General features: G+C 42.2%; 1 protein-coding gene across 2 annotated transcripts; it reads right to left on the bottom strand.

Moving 5' to 3' along the window:
• Window positions 1–302: 302 nt before the first annotated feature.
• On the bottom strand, window positions 303–15,460 carry wdr62 (WD repeat domain 62). Of its 2 annotated transcripts, XM_029255655.1 has the most exons (31): window positions 14,941–15,460; window positions 13,852–13,943; window positions 13,493–13,555; window positions 12,967–13,024; window positions 12,318–12,488; window positions 11,698–11,835; window positions 11,422–11,604; window positions 11,112–11,272; window positions 10,578–10,767; window positions 9,838–9,990; window positions 9,532–9,692; window positions 9,037–9,128; window positions 8,811–8,936; window positions 8,585–8,655; window positions 8,324–8,445; window positions 7,998–8,073; window positions 7,675–7,786; window positions 7,517–7,580; window positions 7,236–7,349; window positions 7,016–7,155; window positions 6,869–6,930; window positions 6,492–6,770; window positions 5,189–5,346; window positions 4,434–4,564; window positions 4,204–4,329; window positions 3,980–4,091; window positions 3,776–3,881; window positions 3,314–3,383; window positions 1,857–2,732; window positions 1,632–1,726; window positions 303–1,432 (listed from the first exon to the last, which is right to left on the bottom strand). In XM_029255655.1, exons 1-31 carry the CDS (start codon window positions 15,079–15,081, stop codon window positions 1,181–1,183), a joined length of 4,695 nt encoding a protein of 1,564 aa, XP_029111488.1. In that variant the 5' UTR covers window positions 15,082–15,460; the 3' UTR covers window positions 303–1,180. The 2 variants fall into 2 exon arrangements, with proteins under 2 accessions (XP_029111488.1, XP_029111489.1); XM_029255656.1 differs by lacking the exons at window positions 12,967–13,024; window positions 13,493–13,555; window positions 13,852–13,943; window positions 14,941–15,460 and having other exon boundaries at window positions 11,698–11,840; window positions 12,318–12,418.
• Between the last annotated feature and the right edge of the window lie 1,704 nt (window positions 15,461–17,164).

Below are 17,164 nucleotides of genomic sequence, written 5' to 3'. Positions count from 1 at the left end.
GAGGAACACTGAATGAGTCAGAAGAAAATTCTATGTCTTGTCTAGAAAAGAGTGGTTAGATTTGCAACTTCCTCAAAAGTTGCCCCCCCCCAAAAAAAGGCAAATGAGGCTGCTATAGAATACACCATCCTGAATTTATGAATATTAAAAATGCAATGAAGAATCTCCATTAGTCCACTTAAATCCTGTCGATTTGTTTTTTTTTTTTTTTTTTAAAAAATACATTTTGTCAACACTGGTCGAAAGGTGAAAGGGTGCAGTTTCGGATATAAACCAATATACAGAGATGAAATTTTAGATGTGGCACAATATTTATTAAAAAAAAGCAGACAGAAGTATAACACAAAGCTTAAGCAAAATGCTAAATATTTACAACTGCATCTAAATGTTAGAACAAAGGATTGCACATCTGTAAGAAAATTCAGTGATTATGAAATAGCTCAAGACATCCAGCCTGTGGAATAAAATATAGTGCAAACAAGCAATATTTTGCCAAACAAAACTGCAACCTTATAATGCTACAAACTGTTCACAAAATATTTTGTATGTCTCCCTTCAAACATCTTGAATCTGAATAGCATGCCTCAGCATTCCTTAAAATACAGGGGTGGGGGGGGATGGGTGAACTGCAAGACTGCATTTTCAACTGCTTAAAGAAAATGTGCAACTAATTTCAGGCACTATTCACAACTTATTCGAGAGGCAAAATCTGAAATCCTAACCCTAAAAAACAAACACTAAATAAAGCTTTTGTTTCTTACATTGCGGTTTATTTGGCTCACACTGATTAGGTCTGTTCTTTTCTTACACTGGATTCAGGCACCGTTTCCTGAGACCACATAATTTAATCTCTGGTTAAAATAGTGTATGTGACTAGATACACTGATCTATTGCTTTCAATGTGGAGATCAAGTTTTAATATATTGATCCTTACAGTGGAAATTGGTTATTGTAAATTGAGACAACCACATAAATGGACAAAATAAGATTTATAAGTTATGTAAACAAGAATACATTAAAAAGACAACAGGACTGTAAGCAAGGACAATTATGTTTTAAAAAATAAAAAGTGCTATTCTTTGCAAAGAGCTTGAGTAGCCTTTAATGAAAGCATAGAGCTTTTGCGCTAGTAGGAAGATGTCTTACTCATGCAGTGCAAAGAAAAATTTAACACTGTGACTTAGTTGCAATCCATCTTCTTCTCTGCTATTCTCAGCAGCATCTCAGAGTACTTTTCTAACAAAGCCATAGTTCGGTCATCTTTAAGCTGCCGGCCAGGAGACTCCTCTGCTGGTAAGCAGGAAGCCTTTTGAGAGGGGTACAGGCTCCGTGTGCACACTGAGTCCAACTCGGTCTGGATCGTCAGGAAGGCATCCGTCAGGACAGACTTCATGTGTTGCAGCTGTTCTATGTTGTCTTCCATTAAATGTAGCTGTTGGCAAAAAGGAAAACAAGTTGCAATGTTATAACAACATGTGGGTTATTTTCTAAAAATGTTCTGATAAAATGCCCTAAGGGGTACAAAGGTACAAGCCAAGATATCAACCTGTCAACTTCCTGTTATACTCCATAACCACTAGATTATGTATGAGAGTAAAGAAAGTTCTTGAAAACATGCTTTTCCATCTTACCTTGGTGTACAAATGAACTGCTTTCTTCACTGCATGCTGCAACTCATTTACTACACCCTTACATATTTGCAGGTTCACTGGTTCATTCTCAATACCTGGGTATATAAGGAGGGTAGGTATGAAATTATGTAAAATATTCAAAATATGAAGACTGACATGTCAAGCAATCATTTCAGAGGCTTGACATTAGCAAGAAAAATTTTATCTGAATCAAAGTGGAAATACCTTGATCCTTGGTACTTGACTCCTTTGGAGAAATCACAATGGGTACAGTTTCTTCAGCTAGAGGTAGTGGAGAATCAGTTACCGAGCCTGACTTTTGTGGCAAAGAGAACAGTTCTTTCTCAACTCCCCTCAATGAGGAGGCAGTGAAAAACTGGCTCCTGGTGGAGGTGCTACTGTGCAAAGTCTTGGAGGTCTTTGAGCCAGGGAAGTTCGTTAGCTGGACTGGGCTTTGAGGTGTAAGCTTTTCCTCAATTGAACTGATGTAATTCTTCTCCTCTTTACCCAGAGACCTCATCTCAGTGGGTGTAGTGAGGGCAGAGAGATGGGCCAGATCCACAGTCCGACGGCGCAATTTGAGGGGTAAGGGGGAAGTGGAGGTCTCTGAGGTACGCTCTGCCCTGGATAGGTCAAGGTGCAAACCCACTCTGGCACTGTGATTGCCTGCAGGAGCCACAGACTGGCTTATGGGTGTGTGACTTATTCCACAGGCAGTGCTGTTACTAATGGTGGTGGTGCTGGCTGTGAATGCAGCAGGGAGACGTGCAGGTGGAGGAAAATTCTCCTTGCAGTCCTGGTGTGCACTAAGGTCCTGGACAGAGGAGACTTTCAGTCCAGTCTGCAGCTTGATGGATTGTTCCTCAGTTGAACTAACGTTCAGTTTCTCACCCAAGGAGTAGCTACGGGACATCTTGGCACGTGAGCTGGCAGTGGTACACATGTAGCTTTGTTGGCTGGGTCGAACGGCTAGCTGTGTTTGGAGTGAGTCTTTGCTAGATCTAGACATGTCCATCTTCTGAAGACAAGCTTCTTCATCCAAAACAGGTGCTGGAACTCTCTGAGAATGGGACCCTATCAGCTGATTCCTGTTTGTAATTTCTGAGCCAATGAGAAAAGAAAAAACCATACCAAGTAATTATGTTGAAGAATTCTCAGTGAAGATAACCATTCTTTCTGAAAGAAATTTTGAAAAATGGAAGTAACAACTAAGACAGTCAAAGGTAGACAGGAGGACTCTAGTGTAGTGCAGCAGGACAGGGAAAAGATTAATAACTAACAAATCCTTAATCACCATCCCCACCAGTGACCCAGTCACATTAAAATCCCTTATAACATTTACTCAAGCCCCACCTCCCAGTGCTCTCTTCCACTGGAAGGCTGCTATGCTCTTAACTGCTTGCTGGTTTTGTTGAGGCAAGACTGAGAAACTCCTCACTGGTGGATGAGATATGACAGCTTTCACTGTATTACCCAGCAAGTTCCAAACAGCTGAGTAAATACATCAGGTGAACATCAAGTAGTGGTTAATGTTGATACACGCATTAGAGTATAAGTACTGAGGGAGTTTACTACTTTCAGCATTTCTTAAAAACCAATGCAAATTCTGCACAGCAAAGAACAGAATTCCCCAGTTATTTTGTTAATTACACAGGACAACCAGGAAGGAGAAAAATGCTTACCTCTGTTTTTGCTGTTGTCTTGAGGGGCAGATTCTAACAGAGTATCATTACTGAAGGGCTTTGAGGGAATCTGAATGAAAGGGAGCAACATTAATAGTCAAGATGCACATTAAAACTTCTATAAGCACCAGTTTAAAAAAAAAAAAAAAAAAATATTAGAATAGTTATGTGTTGACTGCCTGTAAGGTATGGACATGGGTTTTTTGTGAACAGCAACTCCTAGAGAACATTTTCATTAAACTCAAGGTTATGTGCATCATTTATTTGACATGGAGCCCACTAACTGAAAAGCTTTAGTGATTTAACAGCCAAATCAGGTCCATAAATTTACTTGTAGAAGTCTCAAATTTACTTGAAGTCCTTAGCCCTCATACCTAAGTATCTGTTTAGAATCCTATGAAAGTACAAATAAGCCACAATACACCTCAGTGCAAGACAGAAAATGGGATTATTATAGGGTACCTCAAGCTTCACCGGACTGTCCAGTTGACCACTTGGTTCCTCAGAGATGCTGGGTGTAGTCACAGCTTTGCTTGTTGCTGGGCGGCTTATGAGTCCAATCCCAAACCTTTCAGACAAACACAGCAGAAGAGATGGTAAGGGAATTGCATAAATAAAAACACTTAGACTAGTTTTAAATCCCTGTAGTCAAGGAGACATACTAACTTGGTACGACTCTGGAAGCGAGACAAGAAACGAGCGGAGATACTGAGCCGGGGATTGAGGAAGATGCTTTCGTTGGATGGCTGCAGCTCTCTCAGATCTGTGTTAAATTTTTCTAATGGAGGCAGGGTTAAGAGAGCAACTATTAGAAAGACCCTCATTGCAATAAAACAGGACCGTTGACACTGTATGGCAAAACGCAAGATGTACAGAACAGATGGGTTTACCATTTGTCACAAGATTATCTGCCAGCGTATCAAAATGTCTCCGTAATAGCGTCTCCGGTTCTTCTTCATCATCTTCCATCCCAGAACTGCCTGTTGAGCTCACCTGACTAAGGGAGTCTGTGTCAGCTGAGTTTGGGGAGAGGAAATCAGTTATAAAAAGATATGCATTTTATAGAGTTCAGCTACCCCACAGAAACATAGAACTTGAATTCCAGACCCCTCAGACTTACCATCCTGAGTGGAGACCTGGCTCTCAGCAGAACCCACGCAGCAGGCACTATCGGGGCTGAGTTCTTCCTCCCCCCAGCCTCCCTGCTGACGCCCCGACCTAGCTTCACACTGCTCCCTGACATCAAATTCCCTGGAGACAGAAACATATAGTATCCTTCCAAACTGTCATAACTCCATGCAATTACCATGACAAGTTTGCATTTATGCTAAAATATAACCAAATACCATTAAAACAGTTTTCAGTAGCTGACATGAGTTAAGACAACATAAGGCAATTTCCCTTCATTAGTTATTCTATCTGACTGCAAGACTATTCTTGTTCAACTATTTCAGTTATGCACTATACTTAAAACATGGTGTTCCCTCCCACAGTACAGAGAAATGAGTTTTGGGTGGTCACTAAATTGCACATGCATATGCGTTACATTGCTCTGCTATAAAAATGTATGACTGCAGGGAGTTTACTCTAGTGTATCTGGCATTGCAAGTCACTTTGGATAAAGGTGTCAGGATTCATATGTTGCTTTGGAGAGACATCTGCTAAAAGAACAAACATCTTTTGCTATTCAGCTGTTGGAAAGCACATGAAATACAACTTTGATCATTGTAAGCATGAAGAGAAAATGCCTCATAAGCTGAAGCAGAAATGAAACTCTTAAAAGTAAAATGCTCTTCATTCGAATAGAAAGATCTCAGGAAATGGCCATCTACATTTTCACCCATATACCGACTGAGTTGAGTGTCTAAACCTTACCCTTCTCCAGCTGTGGAGAGAGCAGTACTATTGGCAGGATACAAGATATAGTCACTCGTTTCCGGTGAACCCAGTCCTGCTGAGAAGAGCTCCTCGCTCTCTGGCAACGACAAGAAGTTTGGTCTCTGAACTCCAGGCACTAGCCGAGCTTTGGTCACCTGCAGCAAGACAATTTGCAGAATAAGGGTGACAGACAACCCAAGTAGTCAGTTTCACGGTTCATTACAGCCTACACACTAGCAAGTGTTAAAATCTAAGTCATGCTTTCGCGGGGGAAGAAAAATCATCATTCCAAATTACATTCACTTTTTAACTCTGCGAAACAAGCAGCGTCATGCTGTAGTTCATTAAACTACAGTCGGCCCTCAGAATTTGCAGGAGGCTGGGGCATGGCCCCCGCGCAAATCCGAAAATCTGCGAATGATTTGACCCCCAAGGATCTAGGGTCTTCACTCGAGGAACGAGATGACACGTCCACTGCAATCACTGCAAAACAAAAACACGTGATTGACGCTGGCTGCTGAGACAAAGATATGCAGCATCCACCAACAGATCGTGTATATGCCACAATTCTTTACTGTACTTGAGCTTTTAATATCTTTTGTATACATAAAGTATAATCAATAAAACATGCAATACTGTATAATACCCTATGCTTTTATGATTTACGGAACAAAGTTTTGTTTACATTTTTTGATGTGTGCGTCTGCAGTTTTCAACATTAGGCAGCAAAGCTCAAAAATATTAAAATGTTTGTACTGTATACAGTGTATACATAAAAATAGAATACAAATAATGTTTTATGAATTGCTGAATGTTTTACATTTCCTAGCCTATGAGCATCTTTTGCGAGGTCACAAAAGTCCAAAAAAAATCCCCATTTATTGAAGACCAACTCGCAAATAATCAAATACACAAATATGAAACTCACGAATTTGGAGGGCCAACTGTATTTGTGACAAGTCTGAAAGGTGTAAAATGATAGCTGGTATGGTGCAGTCTAAATCTTCTAGACTCTTCTTGCTGTATCGAGCTCTCTATGGATTTCACTATGTTCCTGTGTATCAACTGAGATTCCACTGCAACTGTGCCAACATCACATTTACTGCTCCCACCAGACCAACTCAAGCCACTTCTCAAAGGAGGCACATATCCAGCAGCAAGTAAGATAAAATCTAGTAGATTAGTCCTAACAGATTCTAAGGGCATTTCTCTCCATGGAGAAACGCATAACTTGAAACAAATTGGTAAAAATGGTGCATCACACTTCATGTCTGAACAGTAGACAGACAACACCACCAACCTCCTTTTTGCCATTTTCAAACTCTTCATTGTCATTCTCCTCTACGAGAAGACTGTCCAGACTCTGGGGATGGAAGTGAGAATCTTCTTCAGCATCCTCTTCATCCTCACATCCCTCAGTTTTCCTGGGGCTGGGGGAGAGGGGGAGCTGCAGGCTTCTTGTCTCCAGGACAGAGCGGATAGCCTGAGGGTCTGACTGTTCAGCCCAGCGTCCCCGGGGCTGATAGGGGATAACCTCAGCCTGCTCAGCAGGGTTGACGCTAGATAGCCCAGCTGCTCCCTGAAAGGAGAGGTATTGCATTTTAACCACATACAATATGATTTTTATAGTCTTTGTGCATCTCAATTGTTAGGCAAACTATGCAGAGAGAGACTTACAAGTCTCCTGGCCCACATTGGCAATTTACCATTCGTCTGCAAGAACATGGCATCCAGAACATCTGAAAGAGGAGAGTTAAATAAGTGATGAGAATGGAGGCATAAGATCTTATTTCATTACTACAATGCTTTCATTTGCTGTCACACCATCTTGTGAAGATTCATCTCTAGCAGGAGTCCTTGGGTCCTCTTCTTGGTCTTCTTCACTCATCACTCCTTCTTCCTCCTCTGCATCCACTGCAGTTTCTTCCAGCACATTGCTAGGGACAGTGATGTAAGTCTGCCTCCTGAGGCATACAAATAACCAGTCAGAAGGGGACACACAGCCTGTCTATAACTGAAGCAAATGTTCAGCAAGGACTTGAACCTGATTGGGGGGCACTTGACAATGCCCTGGAGCCCAGTCCCAAGTGTCATATCAGCTAGTCTCTTCCTCATGGAGTTGGTCATTTGAGAGTCCAGACGCCACACAAACACACAGCTGAAACCCAGGCAAGACATATCTGGATAAGAGCTCTGCCAAACACAAACTATGCAAAAAGCCTTATAGCAACAAGCTAAGAAAACCGAAAACAGATGTGAAATGACAGGAACAAAACTGGTCTTAGCTGAATGTTATCAGGAGATTAAGACAAGGACAGGTCTTACCTGTCTCCAGATACTGTGATGAGGTGACGACAGTCCTGGCTAAATTTCATACCAGTCACAATTTCTGTTTAATAACAGGAAAAGAGATGGTACCTAAAAAAAAAAAACTGACAAACTGCAATAGATGAGTATAAGAGTCTGCCAGCAGAAAAACTTACCCGAGTGACCAAACAGGGTTGCTACACATTCACCACTCTCATAGTCAAAGATACTAATGTTCTTGTCAGAACAGCTGGTGGCCAGAAACATACCAGAAGGGTCCATCTGCACCTATAAAGTAGAAGATCGAGGGTTTCAAATTACACCATTTCATAAGAGGGGAACAACAGGAGCTTCTTCAAATAAAGCTTTTTCCTAGCTGGAATTATGATGATGCATATAATGCTAGTTTTAAGATATGCATTTAAACACAAACAGCTGAATAGAAAACTGTAGCTGACCCATGTTCAGATATTACAAATGAAGAAAGCATGTTCTTCACCTTAAGCAATGTGCCATCATCACTCAAGGAACCTTTGAAACACTTCTTCATCTTTCCACTCTTCACATTGTATACTCTAAAAGGCAATTTATTCCACATTACTGACCATTAATGCACTTTAGGAACATGGCACCTCTTCTGGAGAATGGCATTTACAGGTATGGATAAAAACATTTCAGCAAAAGGGTGAATTTATATGAATTGTTCAATTCAGCACATCTCAGCCGACCATAACAATGGCAACATTGAAAGTTTCTTGTTAAAGGAACAACATTAATAAAAACTACAACCTTAATAGCTTTACTGGGAGGACAAATTAAAAGTACCTGATGTTCCTGTCCTGGCAGGCGATGACTGTGTGACTGCATGAGGAGTCTAGATCCATGTCATACAGCGTGGCTTTCTCTACCACGTGGTGGGAGCGAGAAAATGTCAGTCCTTCTGAGGACTGAAGGGTGGGGGATTGAATCAGATCACACAGCTATTACACACATTCAGACTATCCATTTAAAATTATACTACCAGTTTGAACAACAAATCTAACAACAGTAGAACTAAGAATTACTGCGACAGACAAGGAAGCTCACCTTTTCTGCTGTGCGAAAATAGATGCTCTTGTCTGCCCCACAACTCACCATGTGAACTGCTGAACCATCACCTGCAGACAGCATGCAAATAAGAGTAGTTACTTCTTCACTTTTTTTTTTTTTTTTTTTTTTTTAACCTCACAGGTAGAGGCTTGACCCAATGTATTCCAACCAAATCCAGAACAATAAAAGTTCAATAACAGATTTATGAGCGCAGGACTTGCACCTGTAAACCTGATGGCAGTGATGGAGGCCGAGTGGTCGTACACAGTCTGCTCCAGGCTATAATCTTTCTCCATGTTGAACACATGAATGAGGCGGTCACGACTTGCAGAAGCCAGCAGGTGCAGACCTACACGGGCAGAAATGTGCAGATTTATCAACCAAAAAGACCTCCTTGTCCAAATCAGTGTTCTATCATTGAGGATTTAGGACTAAAGCATCATTATTACCAGTTTCCAGCGGGGAGAACTCCAGACAGAGGACCTCTGAATCATGAGCCTCTATTTTCAGCAGCTCATCCAGAAACTGCAGACTAAAGATACTGACAAGAGAAGATTTCATCACACTGACTGGATTCATTTCTAGGCCTGTACTCAGGCTAGACAGCCTAGAGAAAAACCTTGTAAATGTTATGTAAAAATAGGCCCATAATTGTACATATGTTGCAGTAATAAGTGTTTGACATTACACTTAGCAATCAAGCAAGGTACATGCATATTCTAAATAGAGGATTACAGGTGACAAATTGTTCATGCTTTGGTTGTGCACATAAGCACAGACCATACTGCTTTACAGAAAAAACATTAGATGATTAGTTAGAGCTCTGCTGAACATTGAAGGGACCTGACATGAGTACTGTTCCCTGTATGTTTTAAAATTTTGTAAACATTGATTAGACAGTGATCAAACAATTAGACTTGTAAAAACTACGAAGTCGTCCTCACTGCAAGTTGCCGTTGCGATCTCCAGCTGCCAGATGCTGCCCATCTGGACTGATCTTCAGGACTCTGATACCAGACTTGACATCAGCAATGCTGCCCCCTTCTCCCCACTCATGCTGCAGGTGTTGCGTGTCCTTCCCAACATACACGATCTTCATTAAATCCTGGATGACACACACACACACACACACACACACACACACACACACACACACACACACACGAGTTTGATATGGTGGCTATGTCTCAAAGAAAGCAGCATGTGACAGAATATCAGGTTTACATGCAGCTTTGTCATTTCATCCTTACACGACTATAAAGATTCCGACCATATTTTGCGCTGGGACTTTGGTTATGCTGAGGGTCAATGTGCCACAGTCTTATGGTATTGTCTGATGAGCAGGTAAGGAAGGACCCAGGATGTAGGCAGGACTTTGATGGCTCTTCCACATGTGGATATGTCTGGAGGCCCAAAAACACATTTTAAAAAGGCATCCATAGAAGATTTGGGTACAAAAGACTCCTGTAGGCATTACTAAACAGAGTTCACAAAAAATGCTTAGAAAAGATGTTTAGCTCATTCGTTAATCACTTATATAAAGACAATGTCACAGTAGTTCAAGGCCCATGTCTGAAGCACTGGGCATTAGGCTGGAGAGACACTGAATGGAGTGCCAGCCCATCACAAGGCAATCTCTCGCTCTATCACACACACGGGAATAAGAGTCACCAATTCACCTGAAACAAAGGTTTTTTGGTTGTGGCAGGAAACCAGACAACCCAGGGCCAACACAAATACAGGAAAAACATGTAAACTCCATAAAGTGCCCATGTACTGTTAGGCATTAGCACTAGTTGCTGCTCCATCGGCTGATCAAGGAATGTGTCCATTTATGCAAATTGAACTTTATGATCTTCCATGGGTTGTCTCACTGCACTAAAATGACCAGTTCCCTTAACTGTGTTCCTAGATTCCTCAGCAAGCTACATACTTCAAGGTACAAGTATACACAGTTTTCCTACAAAATGTAAATGAAAGGAAAACGCACCTCCACACTCCAGACGCAGTTACTATGATAAAGGGCAGAGTATACTTTTCCCACATTCCTCATGTCACGGACATCCCACACATATAGGCTATGGTCATTGTAAACACAGGTCAGCCAGTGTGTAATGGGGTCAAAAGCGAGGGCAATAGTGTCCGGGAATTCTGCTTCTGGACTAGAGGCAAATGGGTGTCTAGAGGAAAACAATTTTTATACATTATCCTCAGATCTATTATAAAATGCATGCAACAGATCTTTATCACAATACACTTCAGTAAGTGTTACCAAGTATTTCTTTGGCTTATTACAAGAACAGCACACTAAAGTTAGAATCTAGAATTGTTTTATCCAGATCAAGCTTGTTAATTTTGGAACTGTGAAACAGGTGCTCTGCCATCAAAAATAATGCAAGTTTTACTTTGGAATTTAAAGTTTCAAAATGGATAAACACATTAAGACAAAGCCCAATACATGTACAATTGTGTAGATCAGTATGGCCAATCTTGAGGCAAACCTTCAAGAAGCCACCATACCTACCCAGATTGAAGTCCCTGTGTGATGTCCACCCCAAGACTGTGAGGGCGGTGCAGCGTGGTGATGTAATGGAGATTCTGAGGGTTAAAGACTCGGACCGTACCATCTGCACAGCCACAGAACACATAGCGATCGCTGACAGACAAGCAGCGTGCTGAAGACGTCTAGAGGGAAATGAGCCAATTAAGACAAAGACAACATTTTAACAGACACCATACACAATGAAACAAGGCTGAGGTTTTAAAAGACACATCAACATGCAAGATAAAGAACAATTACAAGAAGTCAAAATGATGGCATTGCCACTTCTGACCTTCAGATCAACCCATGCATCAAGTAGTCTTCTGCTATTGAACTGGCAAAGGAGGCCAGAGCTCGTGATACAGTAAGTGCTGCTGGCCATGCTGCCACGCCCACAGGCCAGACCACAGAACAGTCTGTTCCTCTGCTCTCCAAGTAATCCTGAACGGCCAATGAGAGGCACTGTGCTATTTACCTGCAAGTAGAAAAGTTGGGGGTGTTTCAGCAAAGACAATTCTGCCTCTGCCACCAATAAAATAGCCGGAGAACATCCGTACCCCCGACTCACCCGTCTCTCCTTGGAGGCATCCAGATACCAGAACTTGACATGTCTGTTCCCTGCTGTGACAAAGTAGCTGTTGTCCTCTGAGAAGGACACAGACAACACTCGGCTGGACACCTTGTTGGAGGCAATAACTGTACCCTTCTGTACTTGAGAATGGAAAGAGTGCAGGAAATTCAGGAAACATTCAGGTCAACCATGTTACACTAAACCACAACATGCAACACAAAAATAACCACAGTAAAATACTGACTGGGTTTCTAACACCACAAAGGAAAATTAACACAGTAATTGTTGAAATCAATTTTACACTAGGAACTCTGTGCCATCCATGCACCTGAAAGTAACATTTGCCAAATTAACTGAAAAAATACATTTATTTAAATTCCTCTGAATTCACAGGGAGGCAATCCAGAATCTGATTCAAACCATCAGCTAGTCTTTTAATGTGGAAAAAAAATGAAATTTCATAAAGGATTCAGACTATTACTGACATGTTCCTTTAAGCTTGTATGATTTTAGTATTAGTATTGTAGCTGACAAAACATCTATGCAAAATGAGGCTGAAAGGTAAGTTGCTCCAGCACAGTTGTCCATGATAATCATAATACTGACTCTTCACTCACCCTCCACTCCCATACACTGACTGTCTGGTCATGCTGGTAGCCCACCGACACAATGTAGCTGCTGTTGGTGGAGAAGGCCACGCAGGCCACACCATACTTGTGGCACTGCACCTCAGCCACCTGAGTCCTCTCAGCTACGTCCCACACTCGAACACAGGGCATGTGACCGCTCTGAATGTAGAAATCATGACATGCAGTATTCAGAACAAGACTGGATGCTGTTGAGAACCCTACTGTTATGCATTAAGCTCAACATCATAATCCTTAATATAAAAAACAACTGGCTTCAAAAGACAATGACCTTAAGTGCCCTTAGTGAGGATCTGTGGGGGAGTAAAACTAAGGGTCAAGATATTAAAGTTAGGGGTAAAGAGAAGTTACACTTTAGAGATTAAAAGCACGTTCTAAAACAAATGACAGCTTGACTCACAAGCACACTGAGCACAGTACTCAAACAATCGGCCCTTACTCACCAACAATCACATAAGGTTCTGATATAAGGGCGCTTTTAGGCATGTATCAGTCATCTCAAACGCAGCCACCAACCGGCACTCAATCTTTCACATGAGGCCTCACATTTACACAAATGCAGCAATGCACACATATTGGGACATGCATATTTCGCTTGTGAACATTTTCAAGCACCTACCTCACCAGTGACCAAGTATTTTCCATCCTGAGAGAATGCCAAGGCAGTGAAAGTTTTTCTGGGAAACACAAACACAGAAGAGGCTTAATGAGCAAATGGTGGGCTCAGTACGGCATTGGAGGAAAAGATAAAACATTTAGCCAAAATGTCATTTCCAATGAACATTTAAACATTCTGCCTCTCTGCAAATCACTATTTATGTTTCAAATTAACAGGATCAGACCAAAAAAAAAAAAAAAAAAAAAAAAAAAACCCCAGCCAATTTCTAATAAAAGTAAAACAGTAGCTTGAACACAGGCTCTCCCTCCCCCCCCCTCACATTACATTCAAGTAAACTGTTTTACTGTACAGTGCAGCCTGAGTATGAGTCAGCCTAAGAAGCATACAAACACAGGTCCTGACAGACAGCAGTATCAGGAGAAGAGCTGAAAGTCTGACACCACCCTTTATCCCACTCCATTAGTCCCAAAACCTCTACATGTTGAATTTTTGCTTGCGGAACCTACAAATATAAGCCATTTCTCACCTGGAGATGTTCAAAATATGGTTCTGATTGTTCCTTTTGGGATGTAGGATCACAACAACACATCTGGGGAAGGGGAGGAAAAGGAAAGGGGGGGGGAAAAAAAAAAAAAAAAAAAAAAAAAAAAAAAAAAAACTGTCAACAACATGAGATAACTTGCCCAAACACTTAAGTGCAATTACCAGAAATAAGACTTTCATTCCATCCACTTGTAAGAAGATTACACATAACATGAAGTAGTACATATCTGCCATCCTTCCATACATTTCACACGCAAGCAGCCATCTGTGACACCACCGTTCATGTCACTATCGCCGTCAATGACGATACGTTAAGAACGTTACTAGCAGCGAACAGCTCACCCGGCAGGATAGGCCACCAATCCGCTGTTGGGGTTACAGGCTAAGCCGCTGCTGCTGGATGTAGTGATGCCTAGGACCTTCTCCAAGACCACCTGAAACGACAGATACCATTTCACCTGACTACCCCCATGACAGATCATGGCAGGAGGGTGACAGATGCAGCTCTCAGGAGCTACAAATACACCGGAAATACGAGCTCTGAGCTGCCTCTGTGTGTGTGTCACAGACCATCTCAAGTGCCCTCTCATCAGTTTTCTGTTACACCTAGGTGTGGTGTCTGTTCACAATGCCAATGGTGGGGGGGTCGGGGGGGTGTCACTGTCTCTTTTGAACTGTGACCCCGATTTTTATACAGAAAACTCCTCGCATTGCTCACGGTGAAAACACAATAAGGCGACAGTGTCGCTCGCCGTGCGCTGCTACCCACTCAGAGTCAGAGTAACCCGCTCTCTGACTCTGCGCTTGGCTGAAGATGTAAACGTTTTAAGCAAAACTTAAGACTTAAGTTAAGTGATCTGAAAAACAAAAAAGTCAGCTCATACTATACAGCTTCAAAATATTACAGATATAGTTATCAAACATGTAAAACACAACGTTAGGGGTAATAAAAACAAGTCGTGTTTACGAACACGACAATTTAACCAAAGTTTTTTTGCGGTCTAGACTGATATTGTCACGTAACCTTAACACTACGATCATTAATTTAATTGCTGCTGTTTTCGTGCTTCCACAGTCATACATGATTGGATTAAAAATAACTTGTTTTGGTGGTGTGATCAGACCAAAACAAGTTCTTTTTTTAATATGACTGCGGAAGCACGAAAACAGCAGCAATTATTATATCGATTAAAGATCCATCATTCGAGTCAGTCTTATCACCAACCTTTGTTCGATGCGTGGCATTAGAGATTAGGTCGCTATCATTATTATTGAGCCCAATAAACCCGTTTACAAAAGTTTCCCACATTTTGAAAATATTAAGTGAACTGCATTTCGGTCGACTTTTCGTCAGAAAGAAAGAGCACAACTAGACTGTCCAGAAGGGTTGTGTGTAGCAGAACAACAGGCGACTCGCGAGTCGCTCCTCACCCTGTTGTGGACGTTCCGTCTCGACTGACTTTGGCGACTTTTTCTGCGGACATTTATCGCAGGCGGTTGGTGACCCGTCGCTCTCCTGAGCAGCCGGGAACTGCCATTTAAACCACCTCCGTAAAACGGTCCTTCAGCCATGGCGAGGACAGAAGAAACAAATAAAATAGTTTACGGTCACCAAACTTTGTGGAAAAGAAAGCTCACATCCACGGCGCCGTCTTCCGAGCCGCTGACTCTCTGGTGTCAAGTTAGCGAACCAATCACAACAGCTGATTCTGTTGGCGAAGAACAAAAAAAAAGAAAAAAAAAACGTTCGCTTATTAAAGCTCAGCTTTTTAAATGTATGCCTTTCGTTCCATTGTTTCAATAAAAAAAAAAAAAAATACTAAGGTTTCCTTTTCTTAGGGGAGAGGTATCTCAGCTCTTCGCAACTGCCCGAATACAGGACCAAGGCAGAACTCTCCCTTCGTGACTCCTCGGTCCCAAGCAGCACTTCGTTAAAATACGGAAAGTCAAGCGCCGCCAACGGAACCCCTGACCTGCACGCGCACGCATGTGTAGCTAAGGGGGACGGCGCGAAACATTTTCAAATGAACACCGTTCGCCCTGATTGCGTGGATCCCTCGGAAACAGAAAACCACGCCCACCTGCCTTATGCTGATTGGTTTGGCTTCCCTGAGTGGCACTCTGCTAACATTAAATAGCCTTGGTCGAGTTCTGTCTCAACTGTGGCTATGAAATCTATAGTATATGTAACTTGTGAGCTATATATAAAAGCTATAGTATATATAGCTAGTGGTATGTATGTATATGTGTCTCTTCCTCTCCCAGTATTTAACTGACTGGTAGCTCCGATCGAGCATACCCACCAGTACTTTGTTTGTGCGTCTTTGGCTGACCCTTCCGATGCACCAGTTGGTGAAGTCCTGGTCCAATACCGGACCAAATGCCGAGACACGGCCCGCTCACTACAGCCACGCTGTAAAGTGGAGCAAAACCACGGCAGCCAGGGTCAAGGCAGAGACCCTCCTTATGCAGGGGGCCTTGTATAAGGCCTCGGTGGAGAGGAGAGGAACTGGAGTTCTTCTGGGGCTCGAGGAGGTCACCTGGGCCAGGATTTGGCCAAAGTAGCTTGACCACCATCTGAAAGATTTGAACTGCTGTTGTCTACAAAGTAAGTTGCCGGTCAGAGTAGTCCTGTATAGGCACAAATCGACTGGCCACCCGCTCTGCCCGCGACTCCAGTGCTTCTTGGGATTGCGGATAGGTGCGGGAGGTCTGGCGTTTGGCGACTCACCTGTGCAGGAAGATCGATCCGCGGATGTTTTTGACGTAGGACAAAGTCTTGAGGGGGTGGAACCCTGGCGCTTAGAAGGCAGCGGCCGCCCGGATGTGGCTGGTGATCAGCGTAGCCAAGCAAATGCTCTGGAATGCAAGAACCCAACTAGTCCAGACAGGAGTAGACTTGGGCGTCCAGGGTGTGTATCATAAAATCCGGGCCTACTTAACGTTTAGGATGGAGAAAGATGTCACTCAATGGAGTTACTTAGAAGTCAAGAGAGGTGGAAGGGTCTCTTTTGGCTGTAGCCCCACAGGTTTGTGGCAGATCCTCCATCCTTGGGTAAGTAACACACGTCCTTTCGCACTTACAAAATACCGCAACCCCTATTTTTGGTGAATGTAAGCGTTGTGTTCTGTGGTGTGTTATGTGTTTTTCTGTTAGGTGTAGGGTTTTTAATCCTTTATGGCACATTTTATTTAATTTGCACATTTCTAAAAAATTTATAACACTTATTGCTCTTTTCAGTAGTCACCTATAAATGACTGTGTGTGGTGTGTTTCTATTAATCAGTTTATTTCTTCATTTTATTATGTTTAGTTTAGTGTAGTGTATATTAGTTTGTTGTGTGCGTGCATGTTGTTTTTTTTACTTCTGCATACGCATTTTTATCATTCACCTATCCCAGTAAAATGTTAATAGGGGAGAAGTGTTGTGAAAAGGGAAACACCCAAGAACTGTATGTACGGTGTGTGGTAACACCCTGGGAAGAGGCAAGGGGACCACCCCTCTTGGGCTGTGGAGTTACCAGGTAAGTTCCTTTTAATTATTTATTTATGGTTTTAAGCCTTGGGGTATGTTTTTAGTGTTTTAATAGGTTCTGCCATGCGGTCTTCATATTAGATGGTCTTATTGATTTTTATTGTTTTATTTTAGATTTTA

This window comes from Scleropages formosus, chromosome 10 (genome assembly GCF_900964775.1).
Source record: "Scleropages formosus chromosome 10, fSclFor1.1, whole genome shotgun sequence".
Taxonomy (NCBI): Eukaryota; Metazoa; Chordata; class Actinopteri; order Osteoglossiformes; family Osteoglossidae; genus Scleropages; species Scleropages formosus.
This window is presented reverse-complemented; position numbering and strand designations above follow the sequence as displayed.